General features: G+C 50.3%; 1 protein-coding gene across 13 annotated transcripts in view; it reads left to right on the top strand.

Moving 5' to 3' along the window:
• The window catches only part of STX3 (syntaxin 3), a 46,477-nt gene that overhangs the window by 5,119 nt on the left and 23,057 nt on the right, over nt 1-18,301 (top strand). For 11 of the 13 annotated variants that reach the window (XM_056136847.1, XM_056136796.1, XM_056136787.1 and 8 more), the window contains exon 2: nt 10,207-10,290. In XM_056136847.1, the coding sequence (XP_055992822.1) occupies nt 10,207-10,290 (84 nt within the window). The remainder of the gene's footprint in view (nt 1-10,206; nt 10,291-18,301) is intronic. The other 2 variants (XM_056136770.1, XM_056136779.1) reach the window with 2 other exon arrangements.

Here is an 18,301-nt window from a genome sequence, read left to right as displayed (position 1 = left end):
ACCAAATTCCTCCCCATCACCTGAAACTCGTTCTGTGCAGGTTAGAGTATTTGGCTGTAGCTCAGAACAGTCCTGCTCCATTCCAGCAGCCTGTGTGGGCTGTCTGTTTGCTTGGCAACAACGTGCTTTTTTTCTTTTAAGTCAGTGGCACGCATTGTTATCAAGGGACAGGACTGAGACCATCTCGGATTTGTATGACTCTATTTCTGCTTTGTCCCGACTCCTGATCTGTCTCCCGCTGTATCAGCTCTGAAACAATGACCATGTGCCAAGTGGCTGCTCCTTATTGGATAGGACTGCGTTCGGTCCTGTGATCCTCTCAACCCGACACGGCGGGGGGAGACGGGGAGGGTGGTGTGCTTGAGCCCCACTTGACAGATAAGGGCTCAAACTCAAATTTGATTGATGGGGAGCTAGGAGGATCGTGAGTTGGAGGTGTCTGTTTTGCTTCTCTGTGTCACCGTACACAGAGCATCTTCCCAGCGACACTGCTGCGTGTTCCTTAGGGCGGTCTGTGGCAGAGATGGTCTTCCTCCAGGGCTCCTGTGTCTTAACACTGAGCTCGGTTGTTCTCTGTTAGCCAGCTGTCTACTGGCGATTCATCTCATCCCTTCCACACCCCTTAGTCATCATTATTATGAATTCCTCTGCCCACTCCATTCCCCATGGGTTGGTGAAACTAGATCCACCCAAAGGAGACAGTTTACCCAGAAAAATCCCTAAAAAAAATTCCCTAAGTTTGCGTCCCATGCCAAAGGTGACCGAGTCTGTCCTCAAGGCCGAGGATTGATGCCCAGGCTTCTCATCCTACCTCGAGTGCCAGTTCTGTATGTCCAGAGGGCTGCCCCTGCTCGCAGGATGGTGAAGGAGAAGCTGAGGTTTTTCTAGTTACCCTGGCAGAATCCCACACAGTTCCTGTGTCATCCTTTGTTTTAAAAAAAATTTTTTTTTAAAAATTTTTGGGTCACACCTGGCAATGCTCAGGAGTTACTCCTGGCTCAGCACTCAGGAATTACTCCTGGCAGTACTCAGGGGACCATATGGGATGCTGGGAATCGATCCCGGATTGGCTGCGTGCAAGGCAAACCCCCTACCTGCTGTGCTATCGCTCCAGCCCCAAAGTGTTGTTCTTTCAGAAACTTACCCACCCCATCAGGTCCAGAGGGACCAGAGACCACACCTGCCCCAGGCCTGTGTGTCTTCACTTTCCAACCTGCTCCAGGAGGGCTGTGGGCCTGATTGTGCAGTAGAGGGCTGAGATTCTGCTAAGGAACTTACCTTTCCTGCCCTTGGCCGCCCCCCACCCCCCTCTTGCCCGGACCTTATCTGCAGCCACCTTTCCGTTAGGCCAGTCTGGGCCTTCCTCTCCTCCCTTAGGTCAGCCCTCTTTCCGGCTCAGGGCCATTTCCATGGCAACTCCTCTAGTCTTTGTCTGGGGCCCAGGAGTGAAGTTCAACCGGCACTTAAGTTGATTAGCAGCACGGATCACCCAGCACAGATCACCGTCTGGGTATGCTTCACTGTCTGGGCGAGGGCCCTTTGGTGGAGCAGCAAGCTTGCTTTTCTTTCTTCCTCTGAATCAGCTTTTGACTCTGGGTGAATTTTATTTTCTTAATTTTCTTTTTTTTCTTTATACATTATTTATTTATATTTTACTTTTTTAGTCCCACCCAGCGATGCATAGGGGTTACTTCTGACTCTGCACTCAGGAATTACTCCTGGCAGTGCTCGAGGGACCCATATGGGATGCTCGGAATTGAACCTGGGTCGGCTGCATGCAAGGCAAACGCCCTACCCCGTTGTACTATTGCTCCAGCCTCTGGGTGAATTTTAGATGGAACAATGAAGTTACAAAGTCAGTGCAGAGAGTTCCCCCAGCCTCCACCACTGCTCACCCCTCTCTCTCTCTCTCTCTCTCTCTCTCTCTCTCTCTCTCTCTCTCTCTCTCTCTCTCTCGGTCACACCCAGCGATGCACAGGGGTTACTCCTGGCTCTGCACTCAGGAATTACTCCTGGCAGCGCTTGAGGGACCATATGGGATGCTGGGAATCGAACCCCGGTCAGCCACGTGCAAGGCGAATGCCCTACCTGCTGTGCTATCGCTCCAGTTCCTGAGTGGATTTAAGATGGACAATCAAGTTACATAGTCAGCACAGAGCAATCCCCCAACCTCCACCTCTGCTCAACTCTTGCCATGGCCCCTGTCCATTTGTCCGGTGCCCAGAACGGGAGAGTTTCCTTCCCTGTTTTTCTCAACGCCAGGCTGGACCTGCATTTCATGGGCGTCGCCAGGAATGACCCCAGTTCTGTGCCAGGATCTAGCCCCCGACTTCCTTAGCCTCCCCTGGCTTTGGGGAGTTTGCCCATCTTCCTGTCTTTTCAGTGGGCTCGTCAGGTGGCCCCGGGGAAGCAGCTGGGGTGCGGGTTGCCCCTAGGAGACATTGCCACCTGAGAGTGGGGGCCCAGGGCCCTACAGCCGGCCACCCTCTCTCCCTCTCTACCCTCCAGCTCAGGCGCCCTCGGGCCCATGACCTCAGGCCTGTGGTACTTTTCTTTCTCATTGCAAACATATGGAGGATCCTGGGAAAGTGGATGGAGCGACTGAATGAGGCCATAGTAGCTGGGAAGCACTGGCCTTGCAGAGGGCTCCTTCCTTGTGTTAACTCCGGAGTGTTCTGGAACGGAGGAATGGAGAATCATGACTAACTGCCTCCTTCTCCTGGAGTCCATGGGGACCGGATGTCCTGTGGGTGCGGAGGGGCCAGGTGGGAGGAGAGGGGGAAGGGAGAGGAAGGCTGAAAGGAGAGGGGATGGAGCCAGGTCAGCCTCATGAGAGTTGAGCGTCTTCCCCCAGGCCCCCCAGGCGTCCTCCAGGCCCTTCCCCCCCTCCCTTCTTTTTCTTTTGGGTTTTGGGCCACACCTGGTTGTGCTCAGGGCTTATTCCTGGCAGTGTTTAGGGGACCCTACCTACTGTTTTAGGGAGATCAAACCCAGTCGATTGACCATACGGAGCGCAAGGACCCTACCTACTGTTGCTAGATCTCTCGCCTCATGCCCTTTCTTGGGAGAAATTTTTTTTTCTTTTTTTTTTTTTTACTTTAATCCAGCTCTATTTCAAAGCTGATTTTTTTAAAAAATTTTTTTATTAGTGACAAACCAAGAGATACAGTTGCAGACTTACAAAGTTTTGTGCTTGGGTTTCAATTATACAGTGATTAAGTACCCATCCCTTCACCAGTTCCATTTTCCACCACCACGGGTCCCAGTATCCCTCCCACCCCCCATCCCTCCCATCTCACCCTGCCTCTGTGGCAGGGCATTCCCTTTTGTTCTCTCTCTCTCTCTCCTTTTGGGTTCTGTTGTTTGCAAGAGAGGCATTGAGTGGCAGTCATGTTCGGTCTATAGTCTACTTTCAGCATGTTTCTCCCATCCTGGGAGGATCCTCCCAACACCCTTTATTTGGTGCTATCTTGGGAGGAATTTTCATCCTTTTCATTGTTTCCTTTTTTGGGAGACTTCTCAGGTCTCCAGAAACCAAAGCTGGAAGGAGTTAACGTAGCTTTCAGGGAATGGGACTTTACTAGACTTTGTCCCCAACAAATAGAATGTGACATCTTTCCAAATACACGTACAAGATGGGCGGGGGGGGGGGGGGGCGAGAAATAAAATACCAACCGTATCCTGAGACCTTAACACCCAGTTGTACAAAACCATAAATCATGTGGCCCAGGTTTCCGGACAGTGCTAGGGCTGAAAGAGGAACGATCGGTTCAGTAATTGCCCTCCTCCTGCGTGAGAATCTGTGCAAATGCAGCTGCAGAAATAGAACCCAAAGGGAGCGGGGTATCTCTAAATGCACAGGGCAGAAAAATGACTAAATTTCAGGGGCTCAATGAAGCAACTTATTCTGGGGGTCCCGCTCTTAGCTCCGGAGAATCGCCAGAACCAGTCACATCTTTGGCAGAAACTCTTTTGTCGGGGGGGTGGGGCGGGGGAATGAGGCCGTGCCTCTCCTTTAACTGGCACCGTCTTGGCGTTTAATCTGCACCACCGTCACTCTCTGCAGTTCCCAGAGGTCACCTGATATTAATCTCCACAGCAGTTCCGAGAGCAGCTTGTGTGTAGCCGAGGCACAGAGAGGTTCAGGCACCTGCTTCAGGTCACACAGCCACGGAGTGGCGCAGACATGGTCAGGTGCGGCTCTGTTTTTTCACATCCATGTCGACTCTCTCTCTCTCATTTGTGCATCTGAGACGAGTCCAGTCTGTTTTTAATGGATCTTGCTGCATCCCCTGATCGGGAGTGGGTTGGGCGTCTGCTGGTACAGCCTAAGGTCAGGGCCCAAAGCCTGAACGTTACTGCTCATTAGCTAAATCACTTCAGGTGAGTTATTTGACCTAATTAAGTCGCTGCCAACTCTGGAAGTGGGGAAAGTAATAGCCGTCCCTCATCAGGTCACGGTGCGAATTAAATACATCTTTGAAACCACAGAGTGTCTGCACCCGAACCCACACCTCCTGGCGAGTGGGTGTGCTTGCTGTGAAGGCCGAGTGGCGTGGGGTCATCGGGGACCTGGGTGCCTGTCCCCGTGTCCTCTGATGGCCTGGGCTGACCTGGGGATGAGCGATTCCGGAGTGTCTCTGCCTTCCAAATAAGGTGGGTTCTTGTCACTTGGCTGGAAGCAGGCCTTGAAAGTAAAAGTGCCGTCTTGTTCCTCAGCGATCGCCTTTCGATTCTTCTGGCTCAAGGATTGGCAGTTGTGGGGGGAAGGTGCCAGGCAGTGGGAAGGGAAGTGTGTGTCTCCCCATTCCCCCCCCCCCCCCCCCCCCCGGAGGGTTTCACTAGCCCAGAGACTGTGTAGGCAGGAGAGCTAGCCTGGCCGGGCCTGGGCCCAGGGCCACCTGACTGTGCAGGAACTGAGCCCCAAGTGCTTGCTGAGTGCCTGCCTCATCCCGTTGAAGACTCGAGACTGGAAAAACCAGCTGCTGGGTGGTGTGTGTCTGTGAATCCTGGCGGGCAGGGGCGTTTGCCTTTGGGAATCCGTCGACCCTCAGCCTAGAGGGAGGCAGGCGAATGAGGGGACAGCGGGGAGCAGAAACGCTAGTCCTAATAGTCTCACTGCCCTCGCTCGCAGAGAGCTGTGTAAACAGGGAGAGGAGACGGAGCCTGAGTTCTCTCGTCTGGTCCTTGAATAATCTGCAGTGGCGAGTTGAGGACCGGCTGTACCTTCCTAGTCCAGCCTGTGCCGGTCTCTACCTGTTACTGCTTCCCTCTCTCAAAGCTTCCTGCGAGTTCTCCTGGGCCTCCCCGCTTGTCTGGGGACACTCTCCTCTCCTGGGGACCCGGCACCCCTGCAGAGAGTTAGAGAGCCAGTGATGGTTTGGGATAGACCCCTTTTCTTCCTTCTGCCTGGCTACTCTTGTTCACAGTGATCCTTCTAGAATTGCCGATGGTTTCAGCTTTGTGGCAGAGTGAGGGGATGCTAGCCTTGGTCTTGTTTCTTTCTTTCTTTTTTTAAGATCTTATTTATTTATTATTTTGCTTTTGGGGTCAGGGGTTACTCCAGGCTCTGCACTCAGGAATTAGTCCTGGCATTGCTCAGGGGACCATATGGGATGCCAGGGAACCCAGGTCAGCCACGTGCAGGGTAAATGCCCTGCCTGCTGTACTGTCACTCCAGCCTGCCAGGGAGAAGGAAGAGGTGTGAGGGCCCCCTTGCTTGATTGCTCCCTCCTCGACTTCTCTGCGTGGTTTTGGCGGTTCACATCAAAGGTGGTTCAAAGGTGCCTCAGAGCCACACCAAAAAGCCAACTTCCTTCCTCGGTATAAGAAACCAAGGCTTACCGGAAATGGTAATGCTTCAGGGGACCAGAGTGCTTCTCTCCCAGTCTGGCTTCCTTGCTCCGGAGCTCGGCTGGTGCTTGTCATGGGCACCCAGCAGTTTTGTTGATGGACTCATTGAGCCATTGTGCAGACAGCCAATGGGTGTCTTGAGCCCGTGTGGTGAATTAGGAGCTGAAGAAGGCTGGGAAGCCTAAGAGCTGCTCTGACCTGCGGTTCCCAGCTGTAAGACACAGAGTCGAGTGCAGATGACACAGCTCGAGGTTTAGCCTTGGGGTGGCCGGTGACAAGGGGGGCTGTTTTGAGAGCAGGAAGTGCTGAGCCAGAGGAACCAAAGATGCAGATGCTTGAGTGTGAGTTCTGGGGAGGTCACAGTCCCATGCGTCCTCCCTGAATTTGGGGGCACATTTGAGGGGTGCGAGGGAGGATAGGGCCTGGCTTCTTTCTCCATGCACTCTCGGTCTTTGGGGATAAGCCGTGTCCCATCCCCTGGCAGGAGGCTGGGGTGCGGGAAGAGGAAATGGGTGACAGGACTCGTGGTTCTTATGTAGGTTTTTTTTTTTTTTTTCACTGCAGCTGATATTGCAGCTACGGTAACGTTCCTATTTCCACATGCCTTGATCCTTTGATAAAGATGCTCAAGTTCTCTTGTTCTGCGCAGGCCTGTGGGCTGCAGATAAAGGGCCTCATGTGCTCTCTTGGCCCTGGAGGTCCCTGAGGCCCCAGTGACGAAAGTGCTGGGCCGTCTCAGAAGGGGGGTGGCCCTGGGATTTTAGTCCTTGTGTCACAGGGCCCTCATGTAACTTGTGACGAGGGTTTCTCCTGGGAATTTTCTGAGCTAGGTTCAATTTTGGTTCCTTTACTTATTTTTTTTTTTAAATTGAAGTTATTTATTGATTTTTCCACTTCTGGGAACCCTTGATATACTGGAAACACCCTGCATGGTGATCTTGAAGCCTACTTTCCATTTTTGATCGTGACCTTCTGCTTGGTTAGTGAGCTGTGATCTGTCTATTTCTTTTCTTTTTATTTTTGGGTCACACCCAGCATTGCTCAGGGGTTACTTCTGACCCTGCACTAGCGGTGCTTGGGGGACCATATGAGATGCTGGTGATTGAACTGGGTCAGCTGCATGCAAGGCAAACGCCCTCCCCTCTGTACTATCACTCCGGCCCCTCACTCTGCCTATTTTTGCCTGAAAGAATTTGGTGATAGAAGCTGCCAGTTGCTTTCGAGTGTCAGATCCCAGTATCTCTCCCCCTCTCCTTCCCTCTGTCAAGGTGGGTCCAGCTTAAACTTACAGAGAAAGCTGGCCGATTGCTCTACCGAATTTTTTGCTTTGCTCACAGGACTTTAAAATAGTCTCTTAAGCCTCACAAAAACGCATAGAAAACATTGTTCTTCCTGTTTTGGTTGGGGTTCAGACGTGTTGGGCCGTTTGTTTAAAACTCAGTGCCAAGTGTATGACAGCGCTCGTTCTGGAACTCGAGTCATTCCGAGGCTTTGCCTTTGGTGTGTGAGAACGCTCTGTGCCTTACTGGAAGTTGCCTTGGCCAGAGGTGAGCTCCCGGTCTGCATGCACACCCTCCTTGGGTAGCTGCTGCCGCCGCCATAGTGGGAAGAGAGTTGGCTGAGGTCTCTCAGCCTCTGGGGGCAAGCGCTGGGCAGTGGAGCTTGCTTGTGAGGTTCCTGAGGATGTGGCTTTGCCCAGCTTGAAGGGAAGGGGACCAGACTGGTCAGCAGAGACTGCCTAGAGGCGGGGGGCGGGGGGTTCCTCTGGAGGCGGGAATTCCAGGGGGCTCAGGAATATAGGTCCTGAGACCCGGTGCCTTCCTCCCTGCTGCAGGAACCCCACATTTCCAGAACTACCCTAAGCCTGTTGGCATGGGTTATCTTGCTTCAGCAGGGCCCAAGGGCCACCAAACTTTAGATATGACTGTGGAAAGAAATCCTAGCCACTAGCCACCAGTGAAATCTAGTCATTTGTTCAGCCCAAGACCACAGTTTCTTTCTTTTTTTCCCCTTCCTTTTTGGATGCACAGGGGTTACTCCTGGCTCTGCACTCAGGAATTACTCCTGGAGGTGCTCAGGGGACCATATGGGACACTGGGAATTGAACCCGGGTTGGCCCCGTATAAGGCAAACGCCCTCCCCACTGTGCTATCGCTCCAGCCCCAGCCAGGACCACAGTTTCTGTAGCATGGTAGGTGGGCAGTATGCATTGGAATTAATTGGTGATGAGTACAGTGCCCATCCCCCCCACTTTTTTTTTGGTTTGGGGCCACGCTTATTTGGTTTGGTGCTCAGTGCTTATTTCTAGCTCTGCATTCAGGGATCACTCTTGGTGACCTACGGGGACCATAAAGGGGTTCTGGGATTGAATCCAAGTCAGCACGTGCAAGGCAAACTCCCTTCCTGTTGCACTATTGCTCCGGCCCCCAGTGCTCCATTATAATGATAAAGGGACAAAAGCTGATTCTGGCTAAATGAGTGAAAAACAAGAATGCTGCTCAGTTCATTGAAAGAATCTGGGACACAATCTACTGAACCTGTTCTAAGTCAAGGAAAGACTGAAGGGAAGGTTCCTCTAAGCATCACAGCTGTTGATTCAACTCCATTCAGGTCACAGTCCAGATATCCTGGGGGTGCTTGGGTGGGGATCTATACACCGCCCCCGCCCTCCCCCCTAGACTCCTGCAGGCAAGGTGCAAGGAAGGGGTTCTGGGCAGACACACAACCCCCTCATTTCAAACGTAAGAGCAACATCAGCGCTGGACCTTTGGGAATTTTAGTGGGGAAGACCTTTCAGTAAATTAACCAGGTAATCAATCAAATAACAGAATCACTATCCGGCTGTGATTGTTGAGTGAAAGGCTTGCACAAAACACACTCCAAGGACTTGAATTTGGCCAGTGAGGGGGACAATCTGGTATGATGGACGCTGCGGGTGATTGGCACCGTGTCAGAGGCCAAATCGAATTTTGCAAGAGGGCACATGTATTTTCAGAAGTTCTTGGGTGACAGTTCAGCGGCAGGGAAGAAGGGCCACGTGCACGAGTCATGGGCGATCCGGACACCTTCTTTAAGGGTGCTTGAGAGTACAAGGCATGTGGGAACGGGTCATGGTCCTTGGTTCATGTACCCCGTTAAGCTTTGGGGACGTGGATAGTAGGTGGTGTTGGTGACGTGCGAGCACAGGTGCAAGTTTTAGGAAGATCTTGGGGCGTCAGTGGGGGATGATTCCAGGCAAGTCAGAGAAATCAGGGGTATGGGAGGCAGTCAAGATAGATTTCTCAGATGACCGGAGAGCTCCCCAGGTTGCTGGAGGTTTCCTGGTCACTTCATCTGCTACAGCAGAGACCCCAGGGACTCATGGTAGTTGCGGAGGGCCATGAGGACTTCAATGCCTTTGGAGCCAGGAGTGTTGGAGATGGACAAGTCCTGGCCCGTCCACACTGCGCACGCCCACATGAATTTAGGGCAGGGCAGTAGAGGCCAGACCCTCTGCTGAGGGCGAAATCGAAGCGTTTCCTTGACAAGGCATTTTGTGTGTGTGTGTGTGTGTGTGTGTGTGTGTGTGTGTGTGTATGTATAGGAAGTTGAATGAGATTAAGAAGGCTGGAGTCCTGGGGGCAGGCGGTATTTATTAGATGCTGAGGGCCAGCGCTGGGGGAAAGACTTCCTTTTCCTTATAAACATGAGCTCCATGACGGGCAAGACACACAGCGTGTTGTTTCCTCTATACTACGTAGTTTCTGAAAACAGGAAATCTTCTGCTCCTGTTGTGTGGATTTGAAGTTTGAGCATTCTTTGGTGGGGTTGGAGCTAGAAACGGCTTTAGCATATACCCCCACCCTGGTCAGTGGATCACGCTGGTGAACAGGGCATAGAAATGGGTTAGGAACGCGGGGTCCCAATCTAAAGACCAGTGGGAAACTGCTGTAGCTTAGGTCACGGTTACAGCCACTGACCTAAATCTTGCATGTAGAGTCACTTAGAGTATGCCAGGCAATGGGCAAAAAAAAAAAAAGCATTTATCATTACCGTCACATCATTTTGTGGGTAACCCTAGGAAGTGTGAGTTGTGTTATTATCACAGCCTTTGGGCACAGGGAGACTAGTAATATGCCAGTCCCTGTCATCCCGGCCACCTTCCCCCCTCTAAATAAATCCCTCAGCAGAGGGGCGGGGGTGCGCACGACCTAAGTCCAGACTGCGTGATGGTCAGAGTTGGCTATATCACTGGGGTATCCTCAGTTCTCGACGTTGGCCTCTCGCATCGCCCCGTGCAACCCCAGAGCCTCCCCCCTGTGCCCCTGGTCCCCTCTGCCCACTTTGTCTCACCCACTTTCTCGTTTTTCCCAGAAGCAGCTGACACAGGATGACGATTCCGTGGATGTGGAGATCGCGATCGACAATACGGCTTTCATGGATGAGTTCTTCGCCGAGGTAGGCGTTCTTCAGTATGTTTTGTTTTGTTTTGTTTTGTTTTTTTTCTCTGCGTGCACACAAGGAAACACAGGTTCCTTAGCAAAGACTAAGAGACCCTGGGCACTCTATCTGGGATCGGAAGTTTGCTGGCCCCAAAGACTAGGTGAGACCATGGGGAGATTCTCTTTAACTCTGGAGGTTTGGGGTTTTGATCCCTAGAGCAAGTCAGGGCAAGGTAAGTGATCTGTAATTATAGATGTGCTTTTTAGAGTCTTCTCCTTCTTGAGCACTTTGGGTTTCTTGAATGTTTGCTTTCCTTGACCCCTTTTCACCTGAGAAATTTGTACATGACCTTATAAAACAGGTATGAAAATCAGTGCCGGAGACATAGCACAGGGGAGAAGGTGCTTGACTTTATCCAGGTCATGCCACTGCATGTGACCCTCTGAACCCTACCAGGAGTGATCCCTGAGCACAGAGCCAGGAGTAAGCCCTGAACACTCCTGGGTGTGGCCCAGCCCATTTCCCAGAAGAAAATAAAAATTCAGACGAGTATGAAAATCAAACATTTACTGATTATAAATCACATATTTACTTTAAAATACTGGCTGGGGAGGTAGCTCAGCATGCTAGCTGGAATTCCCATTTTGCATGAGAACAATCCGGCTTTGATCCCCAGCACTGCATGGTCCCCTGAGTACTGTGGGAATGACCCCCAAAACCACTGAGGATGACCAGCCCAAAGAACAAAAAAAGCAAAGTAAATATTTTTCTGCTCCCCCCTCTTCCCCCGTCCGCCCCCATTCAGTTACCCATACTGTAAGAAACAAGGTACCACATGGCAGGATGGTTACCTGAGTTATGTAACTGAAATGCAGGAACAACTATGGGGTTCTAGCTGAAGTGTTGCTTTATTTCAGGCATGGGATTCAATGAATCTAATTCGTTGTTTTCAAAAATTAAGTCCTTTTGACAATTCTTTTTTAAAACTTTTTGAGTCACACCTGGCAGTGCTCAGGGGTTACTTCCTGGCTCCGCTCTCAAGAATTATTTCTGGTATTCAGGGGATCGTATGGGATGCCGAAGATGGAACCCACGTAATAATTCATCAATAGGGCTGCCCTTTTTTTTTTCTGGCTTTTTGGGTCACACCTGGTGATTCATAGGGGTTACTCCTGGCTCATGAACTCAGGAATTACTCCTGGAGGTGCTTGGGGGGGACCATATGGGATGCTGGGAATCGAACCCGGATCGGCCGCATGCAATGCAAACGCCCTACCTGCTGTACTATCGCTCCAGCCCCTGCCTTTTTTCTTAATACTTCATGAGTGCATTTCTGTCATGTTGGGAAGAGCAAATGCTACTTAGGGTGGAGCAGGGCCACCGTGGGCAGCTTGGCAAACGCATCGTGGTCCTCGAGAGGAGGAAATGCCCTGATCTGCCACTCACTGTGGGATCCCTTGGCACCTTCCATAACTTTTACACATCTTAGTGGGGTTATCTGTGGGACGGAGAGAAAAATATTCAGCTCACCGATTTGTGGGGGATTAAAGGAGCTAATACTCCGGAAGTGCTTTACCGTGGGCTTAGCATGGCAGCTCCTGTGTGTCTTTCTTTTTTTTTTTCCAAGGGCTTGCCATCCCTTTTTATTTTATTTTATTTTATTTATTTTTTTAAATTTTTATTAGTGAGACACCATGAGGTACAGTTGTAGACTTACAGATTTTTGTGCTTGGGTTTCAATTATACAATGATCAAATACCCATCCCTCCACCATTTCCACCCATTTCCCACCACCACGGGTTCCAGTATCCCTCCCACCACCCATTCCCCCATCCCACCCTGCCTCTGTGGCAGGGCATTCCCTTTTGTTCTCTCTCTCTCCTTTTGGGTGTTGTGGTTTGCAAAAGAGGCATTGAGAGGCAATCATGTTTGGTCTATAGTCTACTTTCAGCATGCTTCTCCCATCCTGGGAGGATCCTCCCAACATCCTTTATTTGGTGCTCCCTTCTCTATCTGAGCTCCCTTTTCCCCTAGCATGTGTGGCTGGCCTCTAAGCCATGGAGCAGAATTTCTGGTAATAATCTCGGCCACTCTTGGGTGTTAGTCTCCTATTTTGTTACTTTATGTTCCCCAGATAAATGCAATCTTTCTATGTCTATCCCTCTTTTTCTGACTCATTTCACTTAACATGATACTTTCCATGTAGTACCACTTGTATGTAAATTTCATGACTTCATCTTTTCTAACAGCTACATAGTACTCCATTGTGTAAATATACCGAAGTTTCTTTAACCAGTCACCTGTGTGTCTTTCTTACCCAAGAGAGTGGAGAAAAGTGAGCATTGGCCAGAGCAGCGGCGGGATAGTCCTGGAGAAGGAGATCCTGTGGGTTCTGTGCCCGCAGAACCCAGTCTTCAGCTCTAGCTCAGCACATAGCCAGGAGTGGGACTTTGGAAAAGTCACTCGACACTTTTTGTTGTTGTTGTATAATTTTTTAAATTTTAATGAATCACTGTGAGATAGAGTTAGACTTAAAAACTTGCATGATTACATTTTGGTTGTGCAATGTTCAAGTACCCATCCCTCTACCTGTGCCCGTTCTCCATCACCAATGTTTACAGTGTCCCTCCCGCCTCCCCCCCCCCACCCCTTCTCTGGCAGGCACATTCTTTCTCTCCCTCTCCTTCTGGGTTGTTATGGTTTGCAGTCCAGGTACTGAGCGACCATCATGTTTGGTCCATAGTCTACTTTCAGCACGCATCTACCATCACGAGCAAGCCCTCCAACCATCATTTACTTGGTGGTCCCTTCTCTTTCCCAGCTCCCTTTTCCCCCAGCACATGAAATCAACTTCCAAGCTGTGGCGTGATATTCCTGGCCCTTATCTCTACTATCCTTAGGTGTTCACTTGATCACCTGACATCCCATTACTCATTGATTTGCTTGAGCGGGTGCCAGTAACATCTCCATTCATCCCTGTTGCGTGCTAGTGTAGCCCAATGGTGTCTGCTCATTCTAGGAACACGAACAGTTCAAACTGATCATTTAGGGTCTTGATGAAGAAGTTTCACCATCTTGTAGGTGGGCGGCCACGTGGTCTTTTGATGTTCCTTAGAATCCAGTTGGTAATGGCTCTAGTCCAGCGGTCGTCTCCATATCTCATTATGTGTCCAGCCCATCTGATTTTTGATGCCTTGGCAAACGAGACGGCGTCCCTGATTCTTGGCCATCGACGGAGGTCGGAACTCCGGATTCTTTCTCTCATTTGAGTGAAGTGTGATACTCCAAGCATAGCTCTTTCGATTCCTCTTTGGGAGACCTTAGGTGTTAGTAGTCACTTATTATGTGACTTTAGATTCCACAAATGAGTGCAGTCATTCTATGTCTGTCCCTCTCTTTCTGACTCCAGTTCAAAAGGCAAGTGAGTCCAAAGAGCCAGATGGGCTGGACACGTAATGAGATTTGGAGACGACCGCTGGATTAGAGCCATTACCGACTGGATTCCAAAGGACATGATTTTACTTAGCATGATACTCTCCATGTTGATCCACCTGTATGCAGATTTCATCTTTTCTAACAGCTGCATAGTATTCCATTGTGTAGATATACCAAAGTTTCTTTAACCAGTCATCTGTTCTCAGGCATTTGGCTTTTTTCCCCAGATTCTGGCTATTGTAAACAGTGCTGCAATAAACATACAAGTGTAGATTTGACACTCTTAAACTCATTTTCTCCGAAGCCAGGATAAGGCCCTTCCCTGCTGGTTACTCTGGGTGCAAAATGAAAAGCCTGAGGCTGCGCTCAGCACCGGGTCCAGCAGAGAGAGTTTGTATGTCTTTCAAGGAACTTTCAGTTCTTGTCACTGTTGTGTTCCTCCGGGTATTTGTAAATACACTGACACACAGTTGATTCCTCCGGAAGGCGCCTGAAAATGTACATTTCCATGCAAAATACCTTCCCGAGGGTGGGGGTCTGGGGACTCAAGGGTGTCCCCTCTGTATTTGACTGAGGGAGCACAGTACCACAGGGAGATTTCTTGGGAAAACGCTCTTTGGACTCACTTGCCTTTTGAACTGGCTCCAGGACACAGGTCACCTGGGCTGTTTGCAGAGGACTTGGCAACGTCCATCACCGCTGGCCAGGAGGCTGGTCCAAGGTGTGGGTGAAGTCACAGGACGAGGATGTTCCCAGAGCGTGCTTGGTGCCGTAAAACTCCACCAGTGCCTTCCGCTTTTCTGCCGGGGAACAGCATTGGCCGTTAGGTATTTCAGGCCTCGTGGCTGATTATGCCAGAGCCCTGTGAGTGATAAACCTCCGATTTCATCTCACGGGCGCGTGTGTGTGTTTCTTCTGGTCTGTTTGCTCACTTGGCAAAGAATAGCGTTTCAGAGGAAATCAGTCATTCTAGCAGAGAAGGTAGAAGCAGGAAGAGCTTCTTGGGGCTGTATTCATTCGTCTAGTCCGCAGAATCCACGCCTTTTGCCGTCTTTCAGACTTGGGCTGTGGATGCAGCTTCCACCACAGCAGGTCCTTCTGTCTGCCTCCATATTTGCTGAAAGACTTAAAAAAAGTCATAATAGACATGTCTACCAGGTCATTTTCCCCCCCCCCCCCCCCCCGCCCCAAAAGGAATCACTGCATTCTACCTACAGGAGGGGGGAGACTTTGAGGGGAGTTAGACATTTCCCATCATAGTCAACAGAGCTTCATTTTGGGGAGGATCAGAGAGTCACACTTGGCAGTACTCAGGGGATACTCCCAGATCAGTGCTCGGGAGTCACTCTCGGCTGGGGATCGAATCCCGGGGCCCCCGCAGGCACTCGTACCCACTGACTAATCTCTCTGGCCCCAGAATGACTTCTTTACACACTCAAGCCTGTGTGGTAGGACCCTGGAATTGTTCAGGTGTAGGGGATTTTTAGAAAGTTCTTCCAGATTCTAGCCTTCTCGGTCTCTACCATCACTGCTGGCTCTCTCTTCTGTCCTCATCAACCAGACCATCTCAGGGTCTGTTTTCACTCTGAGATCTAGTAATTTAGTAATTCAGTTCCAAGAAAAAAAAAAAAAGAAAAGAAAAAAGACACAGAGCTCATTTAAAATACCAAAACCAAAAATCTCCCCCACCATCAATCAGGCCGGAGAATTAGTAAGTTGGTGAAGTGTTTTCCTGGCATGTAGCTAACCTGGGTTTGATCCCCAGCACCCCACATGGTTTCCCAAATCTCACCAGGAGTGATCCCTGAGCACAGAGCCAGGAGTAAACCATGAACTCAGCCGAGTGTGCCCTCCACAAGAAACAAACCCCAAGTCTTTTTTTTTTTTCTGCTTTTTTGCTTTTGGGTCAGACCCAGCAATTCTCAGGGGTCACTGCTGGCTCTGCACTCAGAAATTACCCCTGGCGGTCCTCAGCGGACCATATGGGATACTGGGAATCGAACCCCGGTCGGCCGCATGCAAGGCAAACCCTACCCACTGTGCTATTGCTCCAGCCCCCAAAACCCCTCAAGTCTTGTGATTGGCCAGTTGCCCAGCCTGATCCTCTCCATGGGTTCTTTTTTCCTGCTGAAGTTAGGACACTTGAGAAGTGGTGGGAGAGCCAGTGAAGGGTTTGTGGAAGGAAACATGCAACCCCACCTTGTTTTCGGGAGAGCATTCTCGTGGGGGCCGCGGGAGGGAAGACCAGGGGGTCGCATGTTGTCACAGCCCACAGCCAAGAGGGGAAGAGCTGCACTGTGGCCCCCAGCCCCCTGAGTGAGCTGGTTGTCTCTTTACCCTCTGTTTATTCTGTGGATGCAGCATTCAAGCCGCTGCCCATATTTGCTGTTTGTTTACTTGCTTCAGGCCATACCCAGGGGCTGCTCCCAGTTTTGTCCTTGGGGGACCGTCTAATCTCTGGTCTAGAGCCTGGGCCTCAGGCATTCAAACAGGAGCACCTGCCCTTTGAACTCACTTCCTCCTGTGTTCAGAGGTGGATGCTGTTTTGCTCCACCCTCTCTGGTTATGAAGTGGAAAACATGAGATTGGATCTTAAGACTTTGTAATTCAGACGCGTAGGGTGACTCAGGAGGAAGGTGCTGGCAGAAGGAAGCTGCTGGCTATTCTGTTCTCTTTGTGCCCCGATCTTGCTGTGGCTATAATTTCCAGAGCTGCTCACCAGCCTCATGTTGGCTCCTTGGTCCTTCCAATTCTCAGTCAAAAACTCTCTGTATCCTATTTTTATTTATTTATTTATTTATTTATTCATTCAATATGCCAAACACAGTAACAACAAGTCTGAAAATGGAGACGTTACTGGGCCCACTCAAGCAAATGAACAACGGGAGGACAGAGACAGTGACAGTGATTTATTTATTTATTTATTTATTTTTGGGCCACACCCAGCAATGCTCAGGGGTTACTCCTGGCTCTGCACTCAGAAAACTCCTGGCAGTTCTCGGGGGACCATATGGGATGCTGGGAACCCGGGTTGGCTGCGTACAAGGCAAACGGCCTACCCGCTGTGCTATCGCTCCAGCCCCCTGTATCCTATTTTTAAAGCTTTTAGTTTTTGAGTCAACCCCAGCGGTGCTCAGGTGCCTTACTTGTAGCTCTGTGCACAGGGATCACTGCTGGTGGTGCTTGCAGGACCACAGGGGGTGCCAGGGATTGAAATGGGGGTGCAAGGCAAGTGCCTTAACTATCTCTCTGTTCTGCGATCCTTTTCTGATCATCCTTATTTCACATCTGAGAGACAGGTATTGGAGATCAGTGGGGGGTAGGGTGGGGCGGGGGGGGGGTATGGGTTGTTCAAGGTCACGGAACAGCTAAGAGCTAGAGCTGAACCTTGACCCAGCTCTGCCCGAAGGTGATTTATTAAACTGGAACTACCAGGATTGCCACATTACTAACAAATCATTGAAAATATACATGTCGAAGGACATTAAGTAAGAAGGCATTGAGGATGTATTAGCTATACATTTAGTGTGGTGATTTGAAAACACTTGATCGGCTTTCCAATCGTCATTGATTTGGGTTGGTTTGTTTGCGATTTGTGGGGCCAGGAATTGAACCCAGGGCCTCACACATGCAAGACCAGTGCTCCCCCACTAGGCCCCACCTGGCTTCACCAAGGTCTCTCCCGCCTGAGCCTGGGTTGGAGAATGAAGAAAAAGGCCCCGGATCTCAGCGAGGCAGATGTCACAAGAGAGTCAGACACCAGCCTCAGACCAACATGGGCCCAACATGCCACGCCTGGCAGAGGAGATGAGCCTTGGGGAGGTGGGCCCAGAGGCGGGGAAAGTTTCTTTCCGAAGCCCCAGTTCAATCTTGCTTTCACTTTTATTTAAAATTATTTTTAATTATCATAAAGTTAGGCGACTTTTTGTGGCTATCTCTCTCTTGGCGTTCCTCGCACATTCATGGAGGTGCTGAACCAGTCGATCGTATTCCTCGTCAATGTTGTCAACAATGGCATCTTCCCATGTTGCCACAATAGTACCAAAGAGTTCCCAGTTGGTGGTCGTTCTGGGAGTTCTCTTTTTGAACTTTGCAGCCCTTTCTCCCCGCTCTGTGAAGTAGAATTTTGCACGAAGGAGACGGTGGTCCGATCCCGTTCGAAATTTTGGGACAACAGCGACATCAGTCAGGCAAAACCGTCGATTGAATATGATGTGGTCTATTTCGTTGTGGAATCGTCCACCGGGAGACTCCCATGTCCATCGTTTAGATTCTGCCTTCTGGAACTGTGAGTTACCATGAATGGTCTTGGTCGACATGATGAACTCAGACAGTCTCTCACCCTGTTCGTTCCATTCTAGGCCATGGGTTCCGATGTGAAGTTCTTCAGCTGATCTTCTCGGTCCTATCTTGGCATTAAAATCACCCACAATGATCTTGTAGAAGGTGTGGTCTTCTTTATAGAACTTCTCTAGCTCCATGTAGAACTTCTCGATTTCTCTTTCATCATAATGAGATGTTGGTGCGTAGACAACGAAGATAGAAACTGCAGGCAGTGAGCCACATCTATTCAAATGTAAACGTCCGATTC

This window comes from Sorex fumeus, unplaced genomic scaffold (assembly GCF_029834395.1).
Source record: "Sorex fumeus unplaced genomic scaffold, SorFum_2.1 ptg000007l, whole genome shotgun sequence".
Classification (NCBI taxonomy): domain Eukaryota; kingdom Metazoa; phylum Chordata; class Mammalia; order Eulipotyphla; family Soricidae; genus Sorex; species Sorex fumeus.
The sequence above is the reverse complement of the archived record's forward strand: the minus strand, read 5'-3'. Positions and strand labels throughout refer to the sequence as shown.